The 20,531-nt window shown below is 41.0% G+C and overlaps 1 protein-coding gene across 2 annotated transcripts in view; it reads right to left on the bottom strand.

Annotated features, from left to right (window-relative positions):
* LOC307026279 (collectin-12-like) overlaps positions 1–20,531 on the bottom strand; it is a 29,773-nt gene that overhangs the window by 8,444 nt on the left and 798 nt on the right. For both annotated transcript variants that reach the window (XM_079661557.1, XM_079661556.1), the window contains exons 2-3: positions 19,685–19,735; positions 1,193–1,315 (exon numbers count right to left, since the gene is read on the bottom strand). In XM_079661557.1, coding sequence (XP_079517683.1) covers positions 1,193–1,315; positions 19,685–19,735 — 174 coding nt within the window. The remainder of the gene's footprint in view (positions 1–1,192; positions 1,316–19,684; positions 19,736–20,531) is intronic.

Raw genomic sequence — 20,531 nt, 5'->3', positions numbered from 1 at the left:
TAATTATTCACATTCAGACATTTGTCAACATTAAGGAAAATACTCTTACTGTCTTTCTTTCCAAGAGTTAGATGTGGTTATCAATACGATTTCATGTCTGTAGGCTAAATAGGAAGCCATTCCCAGTAGATAGTTAGCTTAGTTTAGCGAAAATACTTAAAGGTGACGTATCATGCAAAATGCACTTTTGTGCGTCTTTTATACATGAATATGTGTCCCCGGTGTTCCAGGGAACTCACCAAGTGTCCAAAGGGGCTGCAACGGATCTGATACAGACTGATCCAGATTTGAACACTTCTATGACGTCACAGAAGTGGTGCTACGGCTATTGGGCCAACTCCACCAATCAGGAGGAGACAGCCACGGACATTGCCGTTCGAAAGCGCTGGAGACGATGTAGTACATATGCCAGGCCTGTAGATGGTGCTGTTCTCACAGAATCAGCCCATGCAAAGACAGTGTTCAATTGAGCGAAATGAGGAATGGCTAAAATGCATTATCTGTTTGGTATTTTGAAAAATAAAAAGTATAAATATGCCTTATATAGGTATGGTCCTACACTATATTATTCAAATATAGCATGATAGGTCCACTTTAAATGGGGGGAAACGGCTAGCCTGACTTTGTACAAAGGTAAGGGGTTTTGAACGGCACTAATAGTGGATTATGTAACCTTAAAACAGAGCTTCCCTCTGCTCCCAATCTTTATGCTAAGCTAAGCTAGCCAGCTGCTGGTTGTAGATATGTATAACAGACATATAGAGAATGCCAATAAGTGTATCTAACAAAAGGCATTATATTTATTTTACTTCTGGATTCTTTCTTATAGGTGTTGCGGTCTTCTCCTCATATTTTCCAGTACTAATCGATTGCCATGAATGAATGACAACGGAACATTGCGAAAGAACATTCATGTAATGCTTGGTCACATGATTGAAGAACTCTTTCCTTCACATAAACACACACAAGCTCTCAGTGTTCTCATACAGTCATTATACACTCAGTAATGCTTTTATTCTTTTGGCAGAACAAAGACAAATCAAACAATAATATGTTTGGGCCCCGCTCTCTCAGCACAATGTAAGCAAATCATTTTATAAAATAAAATGCATCATTGAAGTGATATTTATAAAAGTCATTCTGTAATTGTACCCAGCAGGTCACAGGGACAGAGTGTATGGGGCCTTCTTACCTTTATATCCAAGCACAGCCACAGCGATGGTGAGGAGGGTACACAGCACATAGAGCAGAGCTATGGAGGTCTTCAGCGCCCAATCATTCTTACACTTGGTGCACTGGGTGCCCTCCTGGATCCCTGAATACAAAAAGAAGACATCAGCATATAATACATTGTTCCTGAACAGAAAGGTCTTAAAAGGACATGTGGGTAGAATTTGGTGTTAGCTGAGGACTCTCCAGATCCAGGAGTCCCACATCTGGACAAACAGTCCTGGAGTCTACATTAAAGAGTCCGGCAGTTTCCTTAGGGCCCGGGTGGTGAAGGGGCAGGGGACACAAAAACAATCCCCCCCACTGATTTGTTTACACTCAAGCTTATTTTCCTGAACTCAGGCTCCACTCAGAAAACTTCCTGTTTCAGTTCTCTTGTGTGCACAAAGAATCAGACTGAAGGAACTATGTTTAATGCACTTTTTGTACTTTTAACATCAAACGCGGACTCTTTATATATATATATCTCTTCTTATGGCAGTGTTAGTGGATTTTGGAGTAAAACTAAAAAGGCCTTAGCTAGCGGGGACACTTTTGGAGTACTTCTTTCCGAGGATATTCTTCATGACAGATGAGTGGCGAGATCCACAGCGCTGACGGGAACACAGCTGTGTTTCATTTTTAATTCAGGAAGTGTGTGTGGAAAGGTTTGGGGGGGGGGCGTTCTGTTTTTCAAGTACCTGGAAGGAAACTGACTTTACATTTGCAATATGAAGGAATGGCTTTAATTCAACTTGGCAGCACAGAGGGTTCAATACATAACTATCACAATCCGTGAGTCACATGCCCATTATTCATCAACCTGTTAAGAGTCAGGACCATTCAGTGCCAAAGATTTCCCCACACATCTAGTTTAATACATGAGGTAATACTTCAATAAATTAAAAGTCCAGCGCTGACTGAATGGTCAGGGCCTCTATTGGGAGTTTAGATGCCAAAGTTAACAACTTGACTCAATATTATGAGTGTAAGGGGATTGTTAATGATCACCCGGTGTAAGTACTCAGTTAAACACCAAATCCAGCTGGAAGGGAAGTCTCAAGAAAGCTCTGCCAACCTGAGAGAACTTCCACATAACGGTAAAAAGCTCGTTTTAACTGAGTTAAAAATTGTTTGAATTTTATTACCGTAGAACTTACGTAGACATTTGATTACCGCAGATACAATAGTTTATACAGCTGCCAAAAAACAGTGTCCGTTCTACATTGTTTTTCCACCAGAGTGTTTCCTAAAAAATAAATAGTCTAAGGAATTGGTATAAAGAATAGGTTTTTCAAACTCAAATATGTATTGATTTTAGTTTACATCTTAAAAACTCATCAATCCAGTGAAAGCCCACAAACAAAACACTGACATATAATCACATTATAGTTTTAGAGGGTCCGAGATAATTCCGTGAACTGCAATCATATTGATTCAAAGCTTCGAATAAGCATAGATGTTGAAATGTGATCTACAGTTTAAACTCTTTGCCAACACATATGAAACCACCGCCTCTCTGGCCAAGTAACAGTCTTTATGTTTTGCTTCATGCTGGACTGAAACCTTTGGAAATCAATCTTAGTGCATTACATCTTTGCATAAACTGGAGCAACTATACTGTAAGTGATTTCTTGCTAAAAGAAATGTCCAAAGCTAAAATGATATGGGGCAAAAAATAAACCATGATGATAAGCAAGAAGATGACAAAAATCATGGGAAGAAAATATCTGTGGTGGTTTGTTGGTTTTGACTTATTGCAACACACACCTGAGAGTGACCTCAGCCATTAGAGCCCTAAAACAAGCTGATGCTCTATGTGTAAAGAGCCTTATAGTGCATCAACGTTATCCTTGAAAACACAGCTTCAGCTCAGGGTGTGGAGCCAGTTACTAAGCACAAAGCTGCTAACACAGCTGTGTATGAGGAGTTACCAAAGTCTTCCCTCGCCACCGGTTTAACTGTAAGCAGAGAAGTGCACTCTGGGAATACAGCCACGATAAATGATTGCGTGTCTGAATCATTCATAAGTGCTGACATGTTTGAAGTGTCAGCTCTCGCATGCTTCCACAACATTGCGAGTGTATCGTTGGTTCATCAGTTCACAGTAATCAAAGCGCTGCTGCCCCAAATTTGCAGTTCCAATCCAAACAGGCTGACAGTGTTTACAAATCTGCTGCGCTGAAATGATACCACAACACTTTGTAAGGGAATAAACTATTACAGAGAGAAAAAGGATTTTCCATTTCAGTGCACGTTGACTGATGGTCTTCAGATTTTCAGTGGATAAGTGGAGGGTTTTGTGCTGGCTGTCAAATATGGAGGACACCTGGCAAAACACAAAAGACGTGGCCGAAAACACAACAACAAAAGGACAGAGTTCAGTTTCACAGCTCCTCCGTGAGCACACAGACTTCAGATGGAGCAGCTGTAGTCTCTTCAACCCCTGAGAGTCCACACACCAGTGGGCTGTCTAAGGCTTTATCAGGGGTTGTGACCTGCGTGCTGTTCATTTCCCAGTGGGGCACTTCCTGGATGAGTACGAAAAAAAAAAAAAGGAGTAGAGACAGATGCTGGACAGGACTGCTGAGTTAAGCTCTAGGCTCAAATTGGCGGGGTTTTTATTTGTTTCCTGTTTCCGGTTTCTTGTGATGTCCCTACATATGTTATGCGCATAAGTTAAGACTCAAGGGCTTGTTCCCTTCCCTTCGAGATGCCGTTTGCCATTCATTTAATCCATTGACAAGTTTATTTTGAGTAAGTTATAATGTAAGTGGCTTTACTAGGAACTATACGAGGAGCCCAATTAGACATTATTAATATTGATATTTGGGAGTAAATATAATAAATATATATCTGTTAGTAGAACTTTTCTAAAAACCTAAAAAGGTAACATGAACAAACTATCTAGAAAAACCTTATACCAACATGATATATCAGGAAAAAAGCTAATTTCTGCTGATATGTTACGCAATCGGTACAGCCCTACTAGCTTGGTCTAAATTAATACAGTTAAAGTGGAATGAACAAAGAAAATGTGAACCAGACCAACCATTTAATGCCAGTAACAAGTCAAATGATGCCTTAATTATGGTCGATTCTACCAAATACCAACAGGGAAAAAAGACATCCAGATGTTAAAGGGACTCCTTTGTATACCTCTGTAACATAGTGACATCACGATATAACACTCGTGTTACTATTGTATCTCAGTTTTTATTTGGTGTCCTATAACCTGCGAATTACTAAAACCATGCTTACATGGATGTCAATTATATTGTTACTTTTTCTGCTTTCAACTTTTGAAAGAAAAAGCTAGATTTATCACAGTTTGCATTTAAAAAAATAAAATGATGCATTACATAAGTGATAGTCTATAGGGGACTCAAATATAGACAAACATCATCATGAAGTAAAGAGACCTTATGGTTATGGCACCCCTCCACATTCCCTGACTTGCTGTTGACATGAGAAATGGCCAGATGGATTGGAGACAGTCAAGACGAAAGTCGTTCACACATTCTCAAATATCTGACACGCTAACGGGGCCCAGATGCACAAATCCTGACCAAGTAAAAAACATCTTGAGGTTTGTAGAGCATAACGTTTGGCTACATTTAGAGTCCCGATGTGGAGAGGTTCAAAAAGAAACATCCAGTGTGACATGCATTTTTGTTCAACATTCAAAATGAGGAAGAAGAGAATGCGAAGCAGATTGTGGAAAAACTTAAGTAAACACTGACCTCACTGTTCACAGTTTAACATCAGAGGCTCGCTTTCCTCTAGTCTGTCTGCTCGTCGTTAAAACTGACTCTGATTCGTCATCTTTCCCCTCCGCCTGCGCAGTCACACACAGTCAAATCTGACCGACCACAACCACAAAAGCAGCCATGGTCCAGGATGCTCTGACCACAAGCTGACAACAACACTTTTAATGCTCATGGCAAAACTAAATTGATGCTGAAAAGACAATGAGCCTGAACAAAATAACTATGTTTTCTAATCCAAATTGATTCCCTCATCATTGTTTGTTTTGCCTGGATAAAGTCACCCATTGTTCCTGCAAAACCTCTATGTTGAAATACAACCGGACAGGGTTCACTTTAGTCATAATTAAGTGTCTCCAATCCTCCGTCTTTCGCCAACCTTATTTCCTAAAACAAAGAATGACCAAAATCATCTTGTTCTTCTCAACTTAACATGCCCCAGAGTTCCAAATGATTCCCACAGCCAGTCAGGGCTGGTGCGTGGGCCCTGGTCATTAAACTTCAACGTTTATTTACTGTAAATAGCAGAAGGGACGCTATAGTAACGGATGAAAACACAAAGCTGTGAGCTGAGGTCACACAAACTGTGATTTGGATTATTGCCTCATTGAACACACACTCAAACCCTTTCCAGGAAGCAGGGTGCAGATTACTCCAAGAGGGCAATCACTGAACTATAACTGGCACTTAAGACAAAGAGACGAGTTACAGACAAGCAATGGTAGAAGTCCTTTCTGAGCCATAAGTCAAACTATATCAGAACGGGATAATACTCAGTTACAACGAAGTCAATGTTTTGTTTGAAAGGATACAAGCAAAATATAAAAAATTCCTAAAGAACATAAAGAAGAAGAGGTAACTTTCAAACACTACAAATCAGTCAACAAAATATCTCCATGCCCTTCTAAATGAAACAAGCCCCTTTTGATATGACACAACTATTGACGGGACATCAACTACGTTTAAAAGTAAGTCAGTTTTCTGATATGACACAAAAGTTGGAAAGTCTACATTTTGTCCAACCATCTCAATCTTTCTCATATGTAACTTTGTCATCTGGAAACAAAAACATGTCCCCAGATTATTTTAAAATAGGCTATAATGACATACAAGTTGCTGAAATCCAATACTTGATGCAGATAATTCATTTTCTCCACATCAGGATAGCAGACTGTCAAGAGTTTCTGTGATGAATGTGAAATTACGTTTTTATTTGCACTGAATGTCAAAATCTGTTGCTTGTTTTCACTTGTTTTCTCAAAAAACAGTCATCTCTCATGCCATCTGTGTTTCATTACTCAACAGAAATAAGTTTGAGTTTTACAAGATCTCTGAAACACTGTAATCTAAGCCAAGATGTTTCACAGTCAGGAGGGAGATGATGGCTCAATGAATGAGTCATACTGTACAGCGCTCAGCTTTCTCAATGGCATGGTGAGGTGGCCTGCACTGAATCATGTGCTGCGACGCTGTGCACAAGTGTGTGGGAGTGTGTGTGTGTGTGTGTGTGTGTGTGTGTGTGTGTGTGTGTGTGTGTGTGTGTGTGTGTGTGTGTGTGTGTGTGTGTGTGTGTGTTTTTGGACACAAATCAGTGACATTAAGACACAACTTTGAATAATTAGCCCCCCTTTGGCTCTTCTCAAACTCCTAGCCTCCATGGTGTACCTATTGTCCCTGAACCTGTCTTGGTAAAATCTGCATCCGTAATTTCTCAATGCCATTTTATCTTGCTGTGTTCAACTTTGTAGCCAAAAAGAAGAAAGCTTGCCGGCAAAGGAAATGTAATATTAAAAAAACATTCATAACAGCTCTTTTAGTCATTCTTTTGGTTGGATTTTCCTCAAACACAGCCAATGCACAAAGCTCCCTCGCAGCGGAGGTCCTGGCTTTATGGTAACCTCGCCTAATAGCTGACTGTTTAACAGCTTGGAGAATAAACTTGGTTCTACAGCATGCCCACTGCGCTCACTTGGAGGCCGTACCTGCCAATGACGCCATGAGAGGAAGTACAAAATTAGGGCCGAAGGGTTCTGAGTTCATGGGATGGCTCTGGGGCCCTTGCAGGAAACTGACACCATCCCAGCTCCATGTGTGGCCTGATTCAGGCTCCATCTCTTTTATTACATGTGATGGAAACCATACGCCTCCATCATAGGAGATAGGGGGGCATGATGCTCATAGCAGTGAGGAAATAAGAGGGGGAGTGAAGACAGTCAAGACAAGGCCGACGCTCAAAAGGATCAATGTGTGAAGATATAGTGGCAGCAAAATGGTTTAAAGATCGAAGAGGTGGAAAAAAAAGTTATGACGAACGGTTAAATCCAGTAACCCTGTCACATCATGAGCCAAGAACCTCTCAGGATCAGTGACATGGGCCAGGTCACAATGGGAAGGAGAGGAAAAAAGGATATGTCCGGCTGAGCACATCCAACAAAAGGCATTATCAAATGATGATGCAATCAATATTGCAGCTTCCAGCAGCTCTTCCTGGCTCCAGCTAACTGCCGCCTCGCAGTAGGAGAGGAAAACAGAGCTTTTTTTCTACCCAAAGATCAAATTCATCCGTCCGATCTGCTTTGATTCAGTGACAGGTTTATGAGGTTCCATTACACAAAGGAAAGAGGAAAAAAGTTGAGCATTTGGTTGTATTTTGGCTTACTAAGTGGATAAACACACATCAGCGAGCCTCCACTTCGTGTACAATGTAAAAAGACACTGAAAATCTCTGTGTATTTTGAAACCTGCATTCATAACATTTGTTGGCACCTTCTCAGTAACTGCTTTATAAGGTGATAAAAGGTGAAACCCTGGCATTATCACCGTATAAAGTTATAACGCTGAATGTGTATTTAGACAAGCAATAGACACAGGGTAACATTAGCGTTAATTAATCACCATTTCCATACAGGATCTCCAAGTATAACGTTTTATCTTTGTTGGCAGTACAGAGAATCTGGTATCGACATTTTCCAAATGTTCCCCTTCACACATGTAGGAAAACAACATGTGATTTTCTTTTTCATTCACATTCTAACTCGCTTAAAATCAAAACAACTAGCTGATAGACACTAAAACGTATTGGTTCTACTTTGATGTGAGGATAAAACTAAAACATTGATTAGTGCATCTTTAATGTTAAAGTTCAGGATTAATCAAACCTGAGTAAAAAAATAACCATGCGACTCTTTAAGGACACGGCCCAACCAGCCTCATCCTACCAACTGATAGTAAAAGGTATACAAACAAATACTTCCAAAATGGTTTTCAGACAGGCACACAGGCCGCGGCAGCATCCTCCCGCCCTGCATCCCTGCGCCCCCCCCACGAGCCTGGAGGCCCCGCACGGCTCTGCAAAGACTCAGCGCTCGCTGCACTTACACAAACAGGTCGTCTTTCCAGAAAACTACATCAACAGTGGAGTGGGGTGCGGGAATGGTCTTACTCAGCTAAGAGATTTGGGGCCCAACAGAGTGACTTGGGTTTTAGTTACAAAGCAAAACATTGGATCATAAGAACCCAAAAAGGTTGTAGCTCTCTAGTAAGTGTGTGTGTGTGTGTGTGTTTCTTTTTGTCTGAGTGTGTGTGTGGCCCTCTAGTTAATGACCATCACATTAGCATCCAGAATTTGATAGCCTGCGTACGCTCAACTTTGAAGGAAAGACAACACCATCAGCTACAAAAAAAAGAAAGAAGCGAGTTCTAAGTGAGAATGCGGGCGTGCAGGACAAGAAAAACAAAAGATTACCAATGAAAAACCGTCTGTTTGTCCTTAGTCAGCTGTCATTGAAAAAAAAGAAATCATCACAAAGTGCAGCACCTTACAATGTTACCATACAGGATTTGAATAATCGTATTCCCTTTCAGATAACATCGTACCACAGGAAAATCTGAGAATCTGTTGCTTTCTTTCAGTCAGCATTCTCAATACCAGTAGACTCTCAGCTGCAAGAATCTCTAAGTGCGTTTCTGTCTCTGAAACCTGATGGATGTCCGGATCTCCTGCTAGCTGCTTCAGGTGCCTGTCAAAATGTGAAAACCACTACAAAGACCCCCAGTTCCGAGGAAGAACTGGCAAGTACTTCAAAGAAAAACAAACAGCTAAATGTCGCCGGTCGGAGAAAACCAGAAATAAAATAAATAGCGTGACCTTTTTCCTCTGATGCGCAGCTGAAATAATAAACCACAAAATGGCATGGAGGCATTAAAACTTCCCTCTTTTTTGTCTTGTTTGCACTGTATCCAAAACTTTAAATCTACCTGCAAGGACACCCAAAACACTATCCTGGTCATGGATACATGCAGTACCAATAATGGCCACTAGTTGAATGGTCAAAGACAACTTTTTTATGATTTTTAAGCCAACCAGGTTTTGCTGTTGTTTTGCGATATTTTATGAACATTTCTGAGCCTGATCCCATTTCCAGTCTTTGTGAAAGTTCTTTAAACATCGGAAGCTAAAAATATTCAGCAGAGAAAGTGTCCAATGGCAGTTCATTTTTCAGCTGTTGTAACAGTCTACTGTCGCACTTTATGTCCTACTAAAACAGTGTCTGAAAGTGCACTAAACTACAGTTCCAGTGCTGCTGAGAGGATGCCAGATAAAACAAGGAAGGCTTTAAAGAGCTGTGCAGATCTTTGGGATACTTGACAGAAAATCGGTTATGGAAAATCTCAATGGGAAGTTCTTTTTAACAGGCCATGCCCCCATCAGCCAAACTCATTACCATGTTGGCCACATCCATCGCTGACACCGCCACATGGACGGAGGACAGGACTTCAACAGAGCACCGTGTGCGTTCTAGGAAATGTTTTTCTTGACCTTTTACTATCAGACACGGTGGTTTCTGCTCTGGTGTTACTGTGGCTGATGTCGGTATAACATTATGGTTATTGTGGAGAAAGCCGCTCTGTGATTTTCAGAGTTGCTTGTAATAGGAGGTTCTATCATTTCAACAGAGGCTTTGTGAAGATATGGAGGGCTGAAAAATAGGAATTTATCTGTGGTTCATGTGTTGTTAGGTGGTTAGACTTTTCTCAAAGGGGCTTAGAATGGACCCAAAGACAGATTGGGAAAAAAATATATGCAAATTCAGAAGATTGTACTCTGTTTTACTCTACTGAACACTATTTTTTCACAATATTTATAGGATATTTTTAATGAAGTATGCTTTGCTCAGAAAGTGTAAACTTCAGAATGTCAACATAATACACATTTTCTCCAGACTCAGCAACTAAGAATATGAAAACAGGTCTGAAGATGATCTCTGAGGTGGCTAACAATGGAGTTGCCGTCGGTTATGCAGCATCATGGGTGTTGGAGTTGCTTCTGGGTGGGCCTCCACGTCTGCGGTGGGACGCGGGGGTGTGGTCTGTCAGTCTGAATGACAACAAAGCCTCCTATCCTGCCGCTGGTCAGGAAGAAGAGGACGTTTTTCTGTTTGCCAAAATCTGGTCGGACACACACACTCCAGACATGAGGGTGGCACGCTCTTCTACCTCAGAGCAGCCTGAAGTCAAGACGAAGCATCAGGAGGAACTGTCTGACATCTGGGTTGTGAATCACACCGCTTACTGAAAGCAGTAATCAACACCAGACAATGGGTTTAAATTACTCTGCATAACTGTTTGTTTAGGGCAATCTAGAAGAAGTGCCAGGGGGAAACTCCTCTCTGAATGAGGGAAGAATCTGCACAGGGATCAAACAATTACTTTATTACTCCAAACAGCAAGATCTGATTACCACAAAGTATTTGTAATCAAGAGTTTTAGCAATGTGTGCTATGCAAAGACGGGGAAATGTGTCCATAAAGAATGTAGGTTTTCATGCAAACCACCATAATTGGTAAGAAAATAAGATACATTATATACAACTTCAGTATGTCTGTATATATTCACATCACTCAGGACATTCAATATTTAGGATTGCTAAAAGGCGGTCAGAATAATCTACTGAAGGCAGATTATACATATCAAATGTATACAACCCAAATACTTACAAGCGCAATTCTATTAAAGTGAGAAGAAAAGCATTGTGTGAGATCCTTATAACTTAAAAAAAGTATACTACAATATCACATGCGACCCATGTTATTATTGTTTAATACAATAAAAAATGAACTTTTTTTGAACACGTAAAAAGGGACAAAACTTTTTTTCTATTAAGTAAACAACAGTGGAGCCTGGGGAAATGTACATTACACATATATGGTAGTGTGAATTGTCAAAGAAACAGTTTGTCCACTCAGTATTTTTCTTATCAGTTATATCTTCAGACCCCTACTTTTGTGGGGGCTAAATTGCTCTTACTGTAAACTGCAGTGCCATATATGGCAACTTTGAAACACTGAACACAGTGTACTGTATGAAGTCACTGAATACAGACGTTAAACACAAACTCTGCAGAGTTATGAGAAAAATAACCATCTTATTATTTTTAATTCATTAATTAACCATATGCATGCACAACAAGCATCATGCCATGGAAGGTGCCAGAATGGATATAGTGAATTCCCTCTGTCTGCAGTCCTAACCACACATGGAAAATTTGATAGTCGTTATGTATCTGACAGAGTTCTGGAGCAGTTCCTCGCTGTTCCTCTCTGCTTCAACTCTTTTTTTTTTGCAAACCAGGAAGCTGTAAGTTGATCTTGGCAACGCTCACAGCCATGCCCCCCCCCCCCCCCCCCCCCCCCTTCATTAAGATTTTGGACTGGGAATAACAGATTTAGGAGGTTTTATTACTTATACTAAAAAGAGGAAGAATTAGAATCCCCAAAGTCATTGTTAAAGTGTGCCTGGTGTTCTGCGGCCGGAGGTGTGCAGAAGACCTCCGGGCGCGCGCACACGCACACACACACACACACACACACACACACACACACACACACACACACACACACACACACACACACACACACACACACACACACACACACACACACACACACACACACACACACACACACACACACACACACACACACACACACACACACACACACACACACAAGGGTATACAAATGTAGTCTCTAATGTAAAAGAATGTTCCCAGCAGAACAAAGAACTGCAGCTAGCCAAATATGAACGCAATACTTTTCAAAGGAGGCTCGCAGGTGTCTTGGAGCGCCTTCTCTGCTATTCTTTTATTAAATTATTAAATCAATGACTCAGAGCCCCTTGCCTAAACACCCCCTTAAAGACTCCTAAATAGGTCACTTACTGAACTGCAGAAACTCTCCCCTGACATCTGCGTGTGGGTCGCGTCAAGGACACCGGGGTCATTATTGTGTGAGCGGAGAGGAACCTTGCTGCTTTCCCTCACTCTCAAAGGTGAGTCAGAGAAGTCATTGACACTCGGATGATCACAGGCCAGATTGGAAATAGCGGCTAACTACCAGCACATGTGTATTCCTGGCAAAAACATCACAGATCGACGCCTGCTCTGCATATCTGCCTGGAGTCATTTTACTGCTGTTTTATTTCGCTAATGAAGGCAAAACAGAAAGAGAAGAAAAGAGAGAGAAGGTGGGAACAGTTTACAGTACGCCTCGGAACTGACTGATGTTACAATTGGTATTGTTCTGTAGTTTCTCTACCTGATGTCCCGGTTTGAAACATGCCATCAGATAATTTACTTAGAGGGATAGTCCGGATTTGTGTGGGTTGTATGAGGTACTTATCCAGTGACTTTTATAGCACAGAAGCTAAACAATGTAATGCTGTGGACAGGGCAGTAGCAACACGTGTTTAAGCCATAACAATATTAATATCAGTTTAAGTGTGTATGCTATATTATGAATATTGTCACCGCTTTACCTTTAAGGGCAAACAGCCCTATTGGTAGTTAACTGACATTGTTTAATCTTCTCTTCCGGCCATCTCTTTTAATAAAAATGTACATTTTACCCAGCGGGTCATACGGTTTTCTAGTCTACTGCCACATTGATCGGTTTGATGTTTGTGTTATTATTTGTATAAGTTGTATACAGTAATATACACATATTGTGATCTATACAGATAGGGCAACAGTAGTTCAATTTGTTGGAACTTGGTTAAAAGTTCCCCGAACATGATATAATGTCACGTAATACTAAGATGGGAAATGCAGAATCTAGATTTCATTATGTACATGTGTGAAAATGAAAACAGAATTCATAAACCTCCATTTCCATACCCTATGCTTGAGGATAGCATGTGTGAAATGTACTTTCCACCCCTACTTATATTATCCTAGGCTGTACTATTAAACTAGAAGAAAAATGATGTATTCATAAAATCCCTGTGATCGCCTGCCATTTACCCTTTTGGCATCCGTTCTTCACATACGGATAGTTTAGTGGCATTCCAGGTTGAAAGGGTTGAATTATAACAGAGATAACTCTGCGTCCAAAAGGAGAGTGAGTAATGACTAAAACCCACTGCGCCAGTTTTCATCATTACTCACACTCAAAACTAACGATGTACTAATTGTGTAGGCCATGTAAGAGCAGTTGCTCTTGTGTCATAAAGGTGTGTACATTTGTGCTTTGGATAAACAGTTCCAGCTGGATCGTGTACCGTTACAACTCCCTCCCCTTTTCTTTAACTACTACCATCACACACACGCTCTTATCTCCTCACAAAAGCTCCTCTCATGATCCTCCAAACCCATCTATCAACTTCCTGCTGTTCCCCTATAACCGGCTGCGTCTCCTCCACTTTCTCCCACTTCCTTCTCACTCCCCTTTGAATCTCCTGGGATAAAATATCCCCTTGCCGGGAGCCCCCTTCTCCTCCAGCTCATTCAGCATCTTGGTGTTATCTCCCGTCCCGTCTGTCCACTGGTGCGAGATTCTCCCGAAGCCAGATACGAGGAATCCCTCATCCCTGGTCTGTACATCATCTTTGTGTTTACACCAAGAGGCTTGAGTTTTAACAGCCCGCTCTAAAATCTCAGGGTGAACCCTCCTCTCCCGGCACAGAGTAAATAAACCTTAAGTCTGACATGTGAAACTGAGACATGGAGGTGGTTCCTGTAAGCCAGTGGCTGACATCTGACTTTATTATTTTAATCCCGTCCTTCAATGTATCTTGGTGTCTCCTTGGGAAATGTAATTTGTCTGCTTACATTTTTCTTTCTCTCACTCACATACACTTAATTCACTTCTTTCTCCTCATGTCAACACTTTCGATCTCTATTTTTCTCCATAGCGCTTGGAGGTGTTGGGGCTCTGCACAGATTTTAAAGTACCTTCTTGGTATGAATGATTCCAAAACCATCAAAAATGGGTCAACAGTCAACAGGACTTGAAATAATTCTTCGGATAAAAAATTATCGGGATTTTTCTGTACATGACACCGGATGGGATGAAATGTAATGAGAAAATCTTCCATGTGCAGAGAAGATGAGAAATCAGAAGACATTTTGATGCAGGATCATCATCATCAGAGCCCAACCAAGTAATAGCACACCATTCTGTTTTTACTGACACTCACCGAACAGTAGGTGTGGGGTAGTAAACCATACATAATCAGGAACAGGTGTTAAAGAGGCATGACACGCGGAAAACATATATAAAGAATAAAACTGGTTTGCTTAAAGAAGAGTTTGAAAACACATTGTTGGCCTTGAAATCACCTGAAATGTATTTTTCTTGCATTATTTCCTATTATGTTAAAGGCAAATGTACTGTTTATTGCTGATCCGCCTGATTTTAGCAGGTGACTTCAGTAAGTGTTTTGCCATCCACGCTTTCTACAACAGGTGTTTAACCCAATGCAGATTCAGGTCAAGTACTTCTGCATCTGGAGCTCCTACAACGGCTCCTTCAACTACTAGAGCCATTGTCTGTTTGAACTGGATCTGGCCCAACTTGACCCAATCCATTCCAGGTTGGGCCGGGTTGTTATTTTTTTCCCTTAGTCTGATAGATGAGGAGTAACGAGGTGTTGTCACAAGTCTCTGGTTCTTAACGGGTTGGGCGTGGACAGCAACTATACATCAGATTAATTAAAAAATTAAAAAAGTAAATTCTATATTTTTAGCTCTGTTTTGGTCTGAACCAATTCTGGAAGGAAGAGTCTTCTGTAGCTCTTTGACTGCTCATTCCTCTACTATGATCACCAGCTAAGAAAGAGGGTTAATAAAAAAAGGCACATAGAATAAATATGTTTGCGAAGGCATGCCCACTTGAAAGGAGCAAAGAAAAGTGGTATGGCAAGCTATGCTTTACCAAAGTATTGAGTGATCAGAACTTGCCATGCAACTTTAAGAAAGGACTAAGAGGCAGAACTGGAGAAACCCACAACACAACTCTTTAAACATTTGCCAAGAAACCACAGCAAAGTGAATAAGAATCCTCAACATACATTCTTACAAACACACTGCGAAGTATCACATGACAGTATGTATTAACGGTGTCAGGGTCTGACAAAACCATGTCTGTTTCCATGTTAACCATGATGGATGAGGTGGTAGGCGAAGTGTCATTATCACTACAGCTGAAGGTGGTTGTGAAACCGGGGGATGCTCTTTGCCAAAGAAACCCACCGGACTGAACCGAGCCCTGGCTGTGCTGACACAGCTGGTTCCAGGCACCCCAACGCCATGCTCGGGCTCAAGGAATGTTCCGGGCCTCGCTGGAGAAACCATAACAAGTGCAGGAAATAGATTAGTGCACTCTGGGTTCCACGCCGGCCGCAAACCTCCAGAGCCCGGCCTCCTCTAACCCACATGTGTGGGAACAGGAGACACTGCAGCGGAGGGAGTAAGACCCCCATCCAGACAACAGTGCTGATCCTTCTGCATTGAGTAATCAAGCCTCCATTAGTTCATGACTGGCCCTGACTCCTACCTGCACACCAACTGCTTCCAGTAAAAATAAATACCACATGAGAGCCAGTGTTGGATGGTGGTGAATGCAATTTATATGAAAGATGGTGTCAACTGTACACACTGAATGATGAAACATGTATATATGATGATATTCTGGCAGCTACTTTTTATCAATACATAATGTTTAGAGCAACTTTAATTTTACAGCGGGTCATTCAATTCACATTTTGGCTCACTGACTTTGCCTCAATCTGTTTTATGTATTTCTAATTAGATTTGCATTCATCTGTTTAAAGGATACCCCCTTGGGAAATCTAGTTTTGCCAAATTATTCTTGAACAGTAAATTAGGAAAGGCAATATGATCCAACATGACATGTTTAGAACTGCTACAACATAAGTTAATATACAATTTGGCTTAGATCCTTTCGACTTGTTTGCTAACTTGCTATGCTAGCTTAAACATAGGATTGAGACTTAACTTTGCTATGCTATCAGAAACAAACAATTGCCCTGTATTGAATCTAAAAACCTTGTACGTTTTTGTTGTCCATCAAAAACATAAATATCTTGTTTAGGAAAATCCTACCACTGTCTTACAATGCTTCCAACGGCTGCCATTAGCATTTTATGTGCCAATATCGCTGGCAGTTATTTCCTGATTTTCATAGTTCAGAAGCCTGATCTTCTTGTAATTAGCTGTGAGTTTTTTGCACGTAGAGAGAGAGCGCAATAAATACTGATTAAGTAAGATAAAGTGAAGACAAATTAGCTTGTGGTTGTGTTATTCCACTTTGGTTTAGACATTTTCACAATCATCCTGTGTAATTGAATAATGATCAATTGGTACTAAGTGATCCAAAGCACGTTTTCCGAACTTACATTGTCCAGCTTTGGTGAGCCGGTGACAGTTGTAGCTTCAACATCTTTGGAGAAAAGTGTTTTGTAACTGAAGGACTCCTGGTTTGAGTCATGCAAAGGGGTGAGTGTTGACTGCCAATGATCAATGAGTATACCAGCTCTGAAGGGGCTGCAAGAGTTCAGCCAAAGCTCAGGTTGATTTTCATTTTTATTCTAATGGCCTTCTTATGTCAACCCCCACTGAAAAATAAATATGTTTAAAGCTTGAGCACAGTGGAAGCAGTTCCGGCCCGGATAAACTTGGCAGGGAGAGGGATGGGATTACCAGATGAATTCACTCAACAAGTGTGTGTGTGTGTGTGTGTGTGTGTGTGTGTGTGTGTGTGTGTGTGTGTGTGTGTGTGTGTGTGTGTGTGTGTGTGTGTGTGTGTGTGTGTGTGTGTGTGTGTGTGTGTGTGTGTGTGTGTGTGTGTGTGTGTTTGTGTGTGTGTGTGTCTGTGCCATTTTTACTTAGATATTTCAACAACACTGTCACACTAAATCTAGCTGCTTGTTACATGTGTTGATATTACAGATTCGGCTTTATAATGCAAGAATGTGCGCAAACAATTTTCATTGAAGTTGAAGCCAACAATCAAACCTTGAACCTAAAAGCTAACAATCCTTATCATCCTTCTTGCTTAAGGACAACAGAGTTGCACATGTTTGCGCCAAACAATTTGGAATTTTCCAGTCCACTGGAAGTCTATTTGTCCACTTTTTAGTTTGTATCCATGTTCCCTTCTTAAACTAGCAAGATTGATTGAGTGTTCTCAGTAATGACACAGATTTGTACAACAGCTTTGACACATCTCAGAGTTTGAAACACTATCAGCCTCCTGGGAGAAGGCAGTGAATTAAAGCAAAAACATGGATCTGGAAATAACTGCTTGTTTCCCCCTGAGCACTGAGATTACAGTGCTAATAGTGGAAGAATGGGGGTTTGTGATGGTTTGCACAACAAAGCCGCTGGAGTGGTGAGGAGGAGGACCCTCGGAGCCAGCCCCTCCAAACAGCTGCCGTACCCCTGAGAGGGCCAACAACACTCATCCAGAGTTCAGCAGCGCTCTCTTCCTACTCTTCCGAATGTCAAGAGTTCAATTGAATAAAGTTAAAAGTGAGTGTGATTTGGCTGGGCGCCTGTAGCTCTCCATGAGCGGGAACAGCACGCGCTCACACAGAAAGACAAACAGGATGCTTCTACTCGGGTGACTGGGATAAAAGAGATTGTGTTCTGACACAGTTTGAATTCCTCTCAGCTGGTGCTGCAGTCCACCACCTCATGTCCACTCTCATGGACCTCCGCCGAATTGTGTGTGAATGACTCATGCTGCAGCAACACCATAAACACAGAGACACACAGGCTCCTGATCCCAAATCAGTGTTCAACCAGCAGAAACAGTGATGGAGCGCTCCATCTCCAAGGAAATGACTAATGATGTGTTTGAGTGTGTGTGTGACACAGCATTTGACCTTTGCTGCCAGTTTTTTATTTTTTCATCCAAAAGCATGAATGCATGTTCTTGATGGCGAACATATGCCTAAATAAAACCCAACAGCAGCAACCGGAGGATTAATTAAACAGACTGACTGAAAAAGGTATTTGTGATTAACGATCATAAATACAGCATGTCAGATCTACAAATGTGCATTTATGAAATCAATTGTAAACTTTGTGAGCTTCTTGCATTATGCAGAACAAGAGAAAATGACAGAATGGATCATATTTGAGTTGCCATGGAAGAAGAATTTCTAAAGGGTAAGTTTGCCAAATGTATATAAAAACATATTTCCCCAAAAATATTGGTCTTATTAACTATTTGTTAAAAGAACAGTGACAGATATCCCCAAACTTGAACAAACACAACCAACACTGGTTGCATGGCTGGATGCCATTCGAGGTAAGTGTTTGTAATTTGTGTGAACTGACCCTTGTTTATCTTTATCACTGGTCTGTCTGGGTCACTTCCAGTGTACAAGTCCAATGGGAAAACGTCCTTTGTATTCACGATAAGCCAGCTAATGTAAACCAGTTACTGTGGTGCTTGAATTTTTTTTTGGCTAACATACAAAGCTTTCTTTTATATCTGAAGTTGTTTTAGAATACATCAATCACAATACATCATGAAATAGAAAAAAAACTAAAACTTAGCTAAAGTTCCCTCGCATGCAGTGACACAAAATGGATCGTTTTTTTAAACGAATGATGTGGGAGACAACCCTGAGCCAATACAAGCTCATAAGCATGTGGTAAAGATATATGGCCCTGAATACATTACAAAATGGCAGGCAGTGATGTGTGAGGGTAAGCAGAATATTTATTTGGGGATTTAAGTTGACAGTGGCATAACATATTAAAAGCCCAGTTTGTTTCATGTCATATTATGTTTTTTTTCTCATTTATTTGGAAGGTTGCCTTCAGATGATCAAAGGTTTAGAATCCAAATGTTAAGCTACAGGGCTTTCGTGGTGCATGTGTTACACTTGTACACAGACCAAATGCATGTGAACCCCGTCTGCACCACAACAGAAAGATTTACCATACATTGACTGCAATTTGAGTAACTCCACATTTGTTGAGGTCCCGTGAAATGTTTGTGTGAGTCAACGCGTTTGAGAGACTCAGTTTAAGTGGATGAAAGAGAGAAGAGATTTTCTGGAGCCTCTTGATCTGGTGAGCTCTGTCAGCGGTCGTTGGGCCTGCGGTGAGCCGGACCTCACAGACTGTCAGCCACACTTATGTTCAACCCAAACCCTGCAGAACTGTTAGCAACAAAGCTAACTCTGGCAGTCTGCTATCTGTCCTGATGCGTCTTCTCTGCTCGCGAGAACATTAAATTAGTCCGACATGCCTATAAATACTAAGGTAATTTAAGAAAAACAACAGGAGTACAGTTGTAGCTATTATCGACAACATTTTAGTCTGAAAACAATCAAAAGTTCAAAGTGTTTCAAGTTTGCGCTCTTATCTTAAGAAAAATCACTTTTTCACTCACCGAACCTCTTGTATCCAAAAGACTGTACTTCCTCCTCGTCTGCAAAGTCGTCTGTGTGACATAATCAGAAACAAAACATGAGTAGGTCATATGTGCGCTACTGAGGATACATACATTGTGTCCCACAATATCATGACTCAGCTAGTCTATACTCTTCTTTTTTTTCTTCTTGTGTGTACATTTTTTGTAAGTGTGTTTGTTTGATTGGAACTGTTTGTACTGGGTATTGATAGTTCTTATTAAATTGATTTAATAATGGTAAATAATGCAATAGTTCAAACTAAATAAAACAGACAGGGCAACTGCAGGGCAACTGCACATAGCCAAGAATGTATAATGTAATCCTTCAGTCCAATGATCTCTGTTTGAGTGGAGACAGCCAACAAGGCGTTTGGTTGAAGTTAGTAGGGTATCCTCTATACTGTGTGTGTGTGTGTGTGTGTGTGTGTGTGTGTGTGTGTGTGTGTGTGTGTGTGTGTGTGTGTGTGTGTGTGTGTGTGTGTGTGTGTGTGTGTGTGTGTGTGTGTGTGTGTGTGTGTGTGTGTGTGTGTAGATAGGAGGTCCAGAGAGCTGTAAAAGCCACAGGCTGCGGTTTCTCTGCATTGTTGACAGTTACCCTAATTACACTGTGCTGCACTATACTGAAGACTGGAGCAGAGCACAGAGAACATCACCGGTAATGGTAAGCAGATGGGACTGATCAGGGGAGACAGTGGAGACAGGGAGGGATGAGCTGAGTGTGTGTTAGTTTGTGGGGGTCAGAGTGGGTCATATGCTATATCGACTCAGCTTAAGCTTTTAAAATGAATAAGATATTTTATTTAAAGGTGCTCAAAGTCAAATAATG

Source organism: Notothenia rossii (assembly GCF_949606895.1).
Source record: "Notothenia rossii genome assembly, chromosome: 12".
NCBI lineage: Eukaryota > Metazoa > Chordata > Actinopteri > Perciformes > Nototheniidae > Notothenia > Notothenia rossii.
This window is presented reverse-complemented; position numbering and strand designations above follow the sequence as displayed.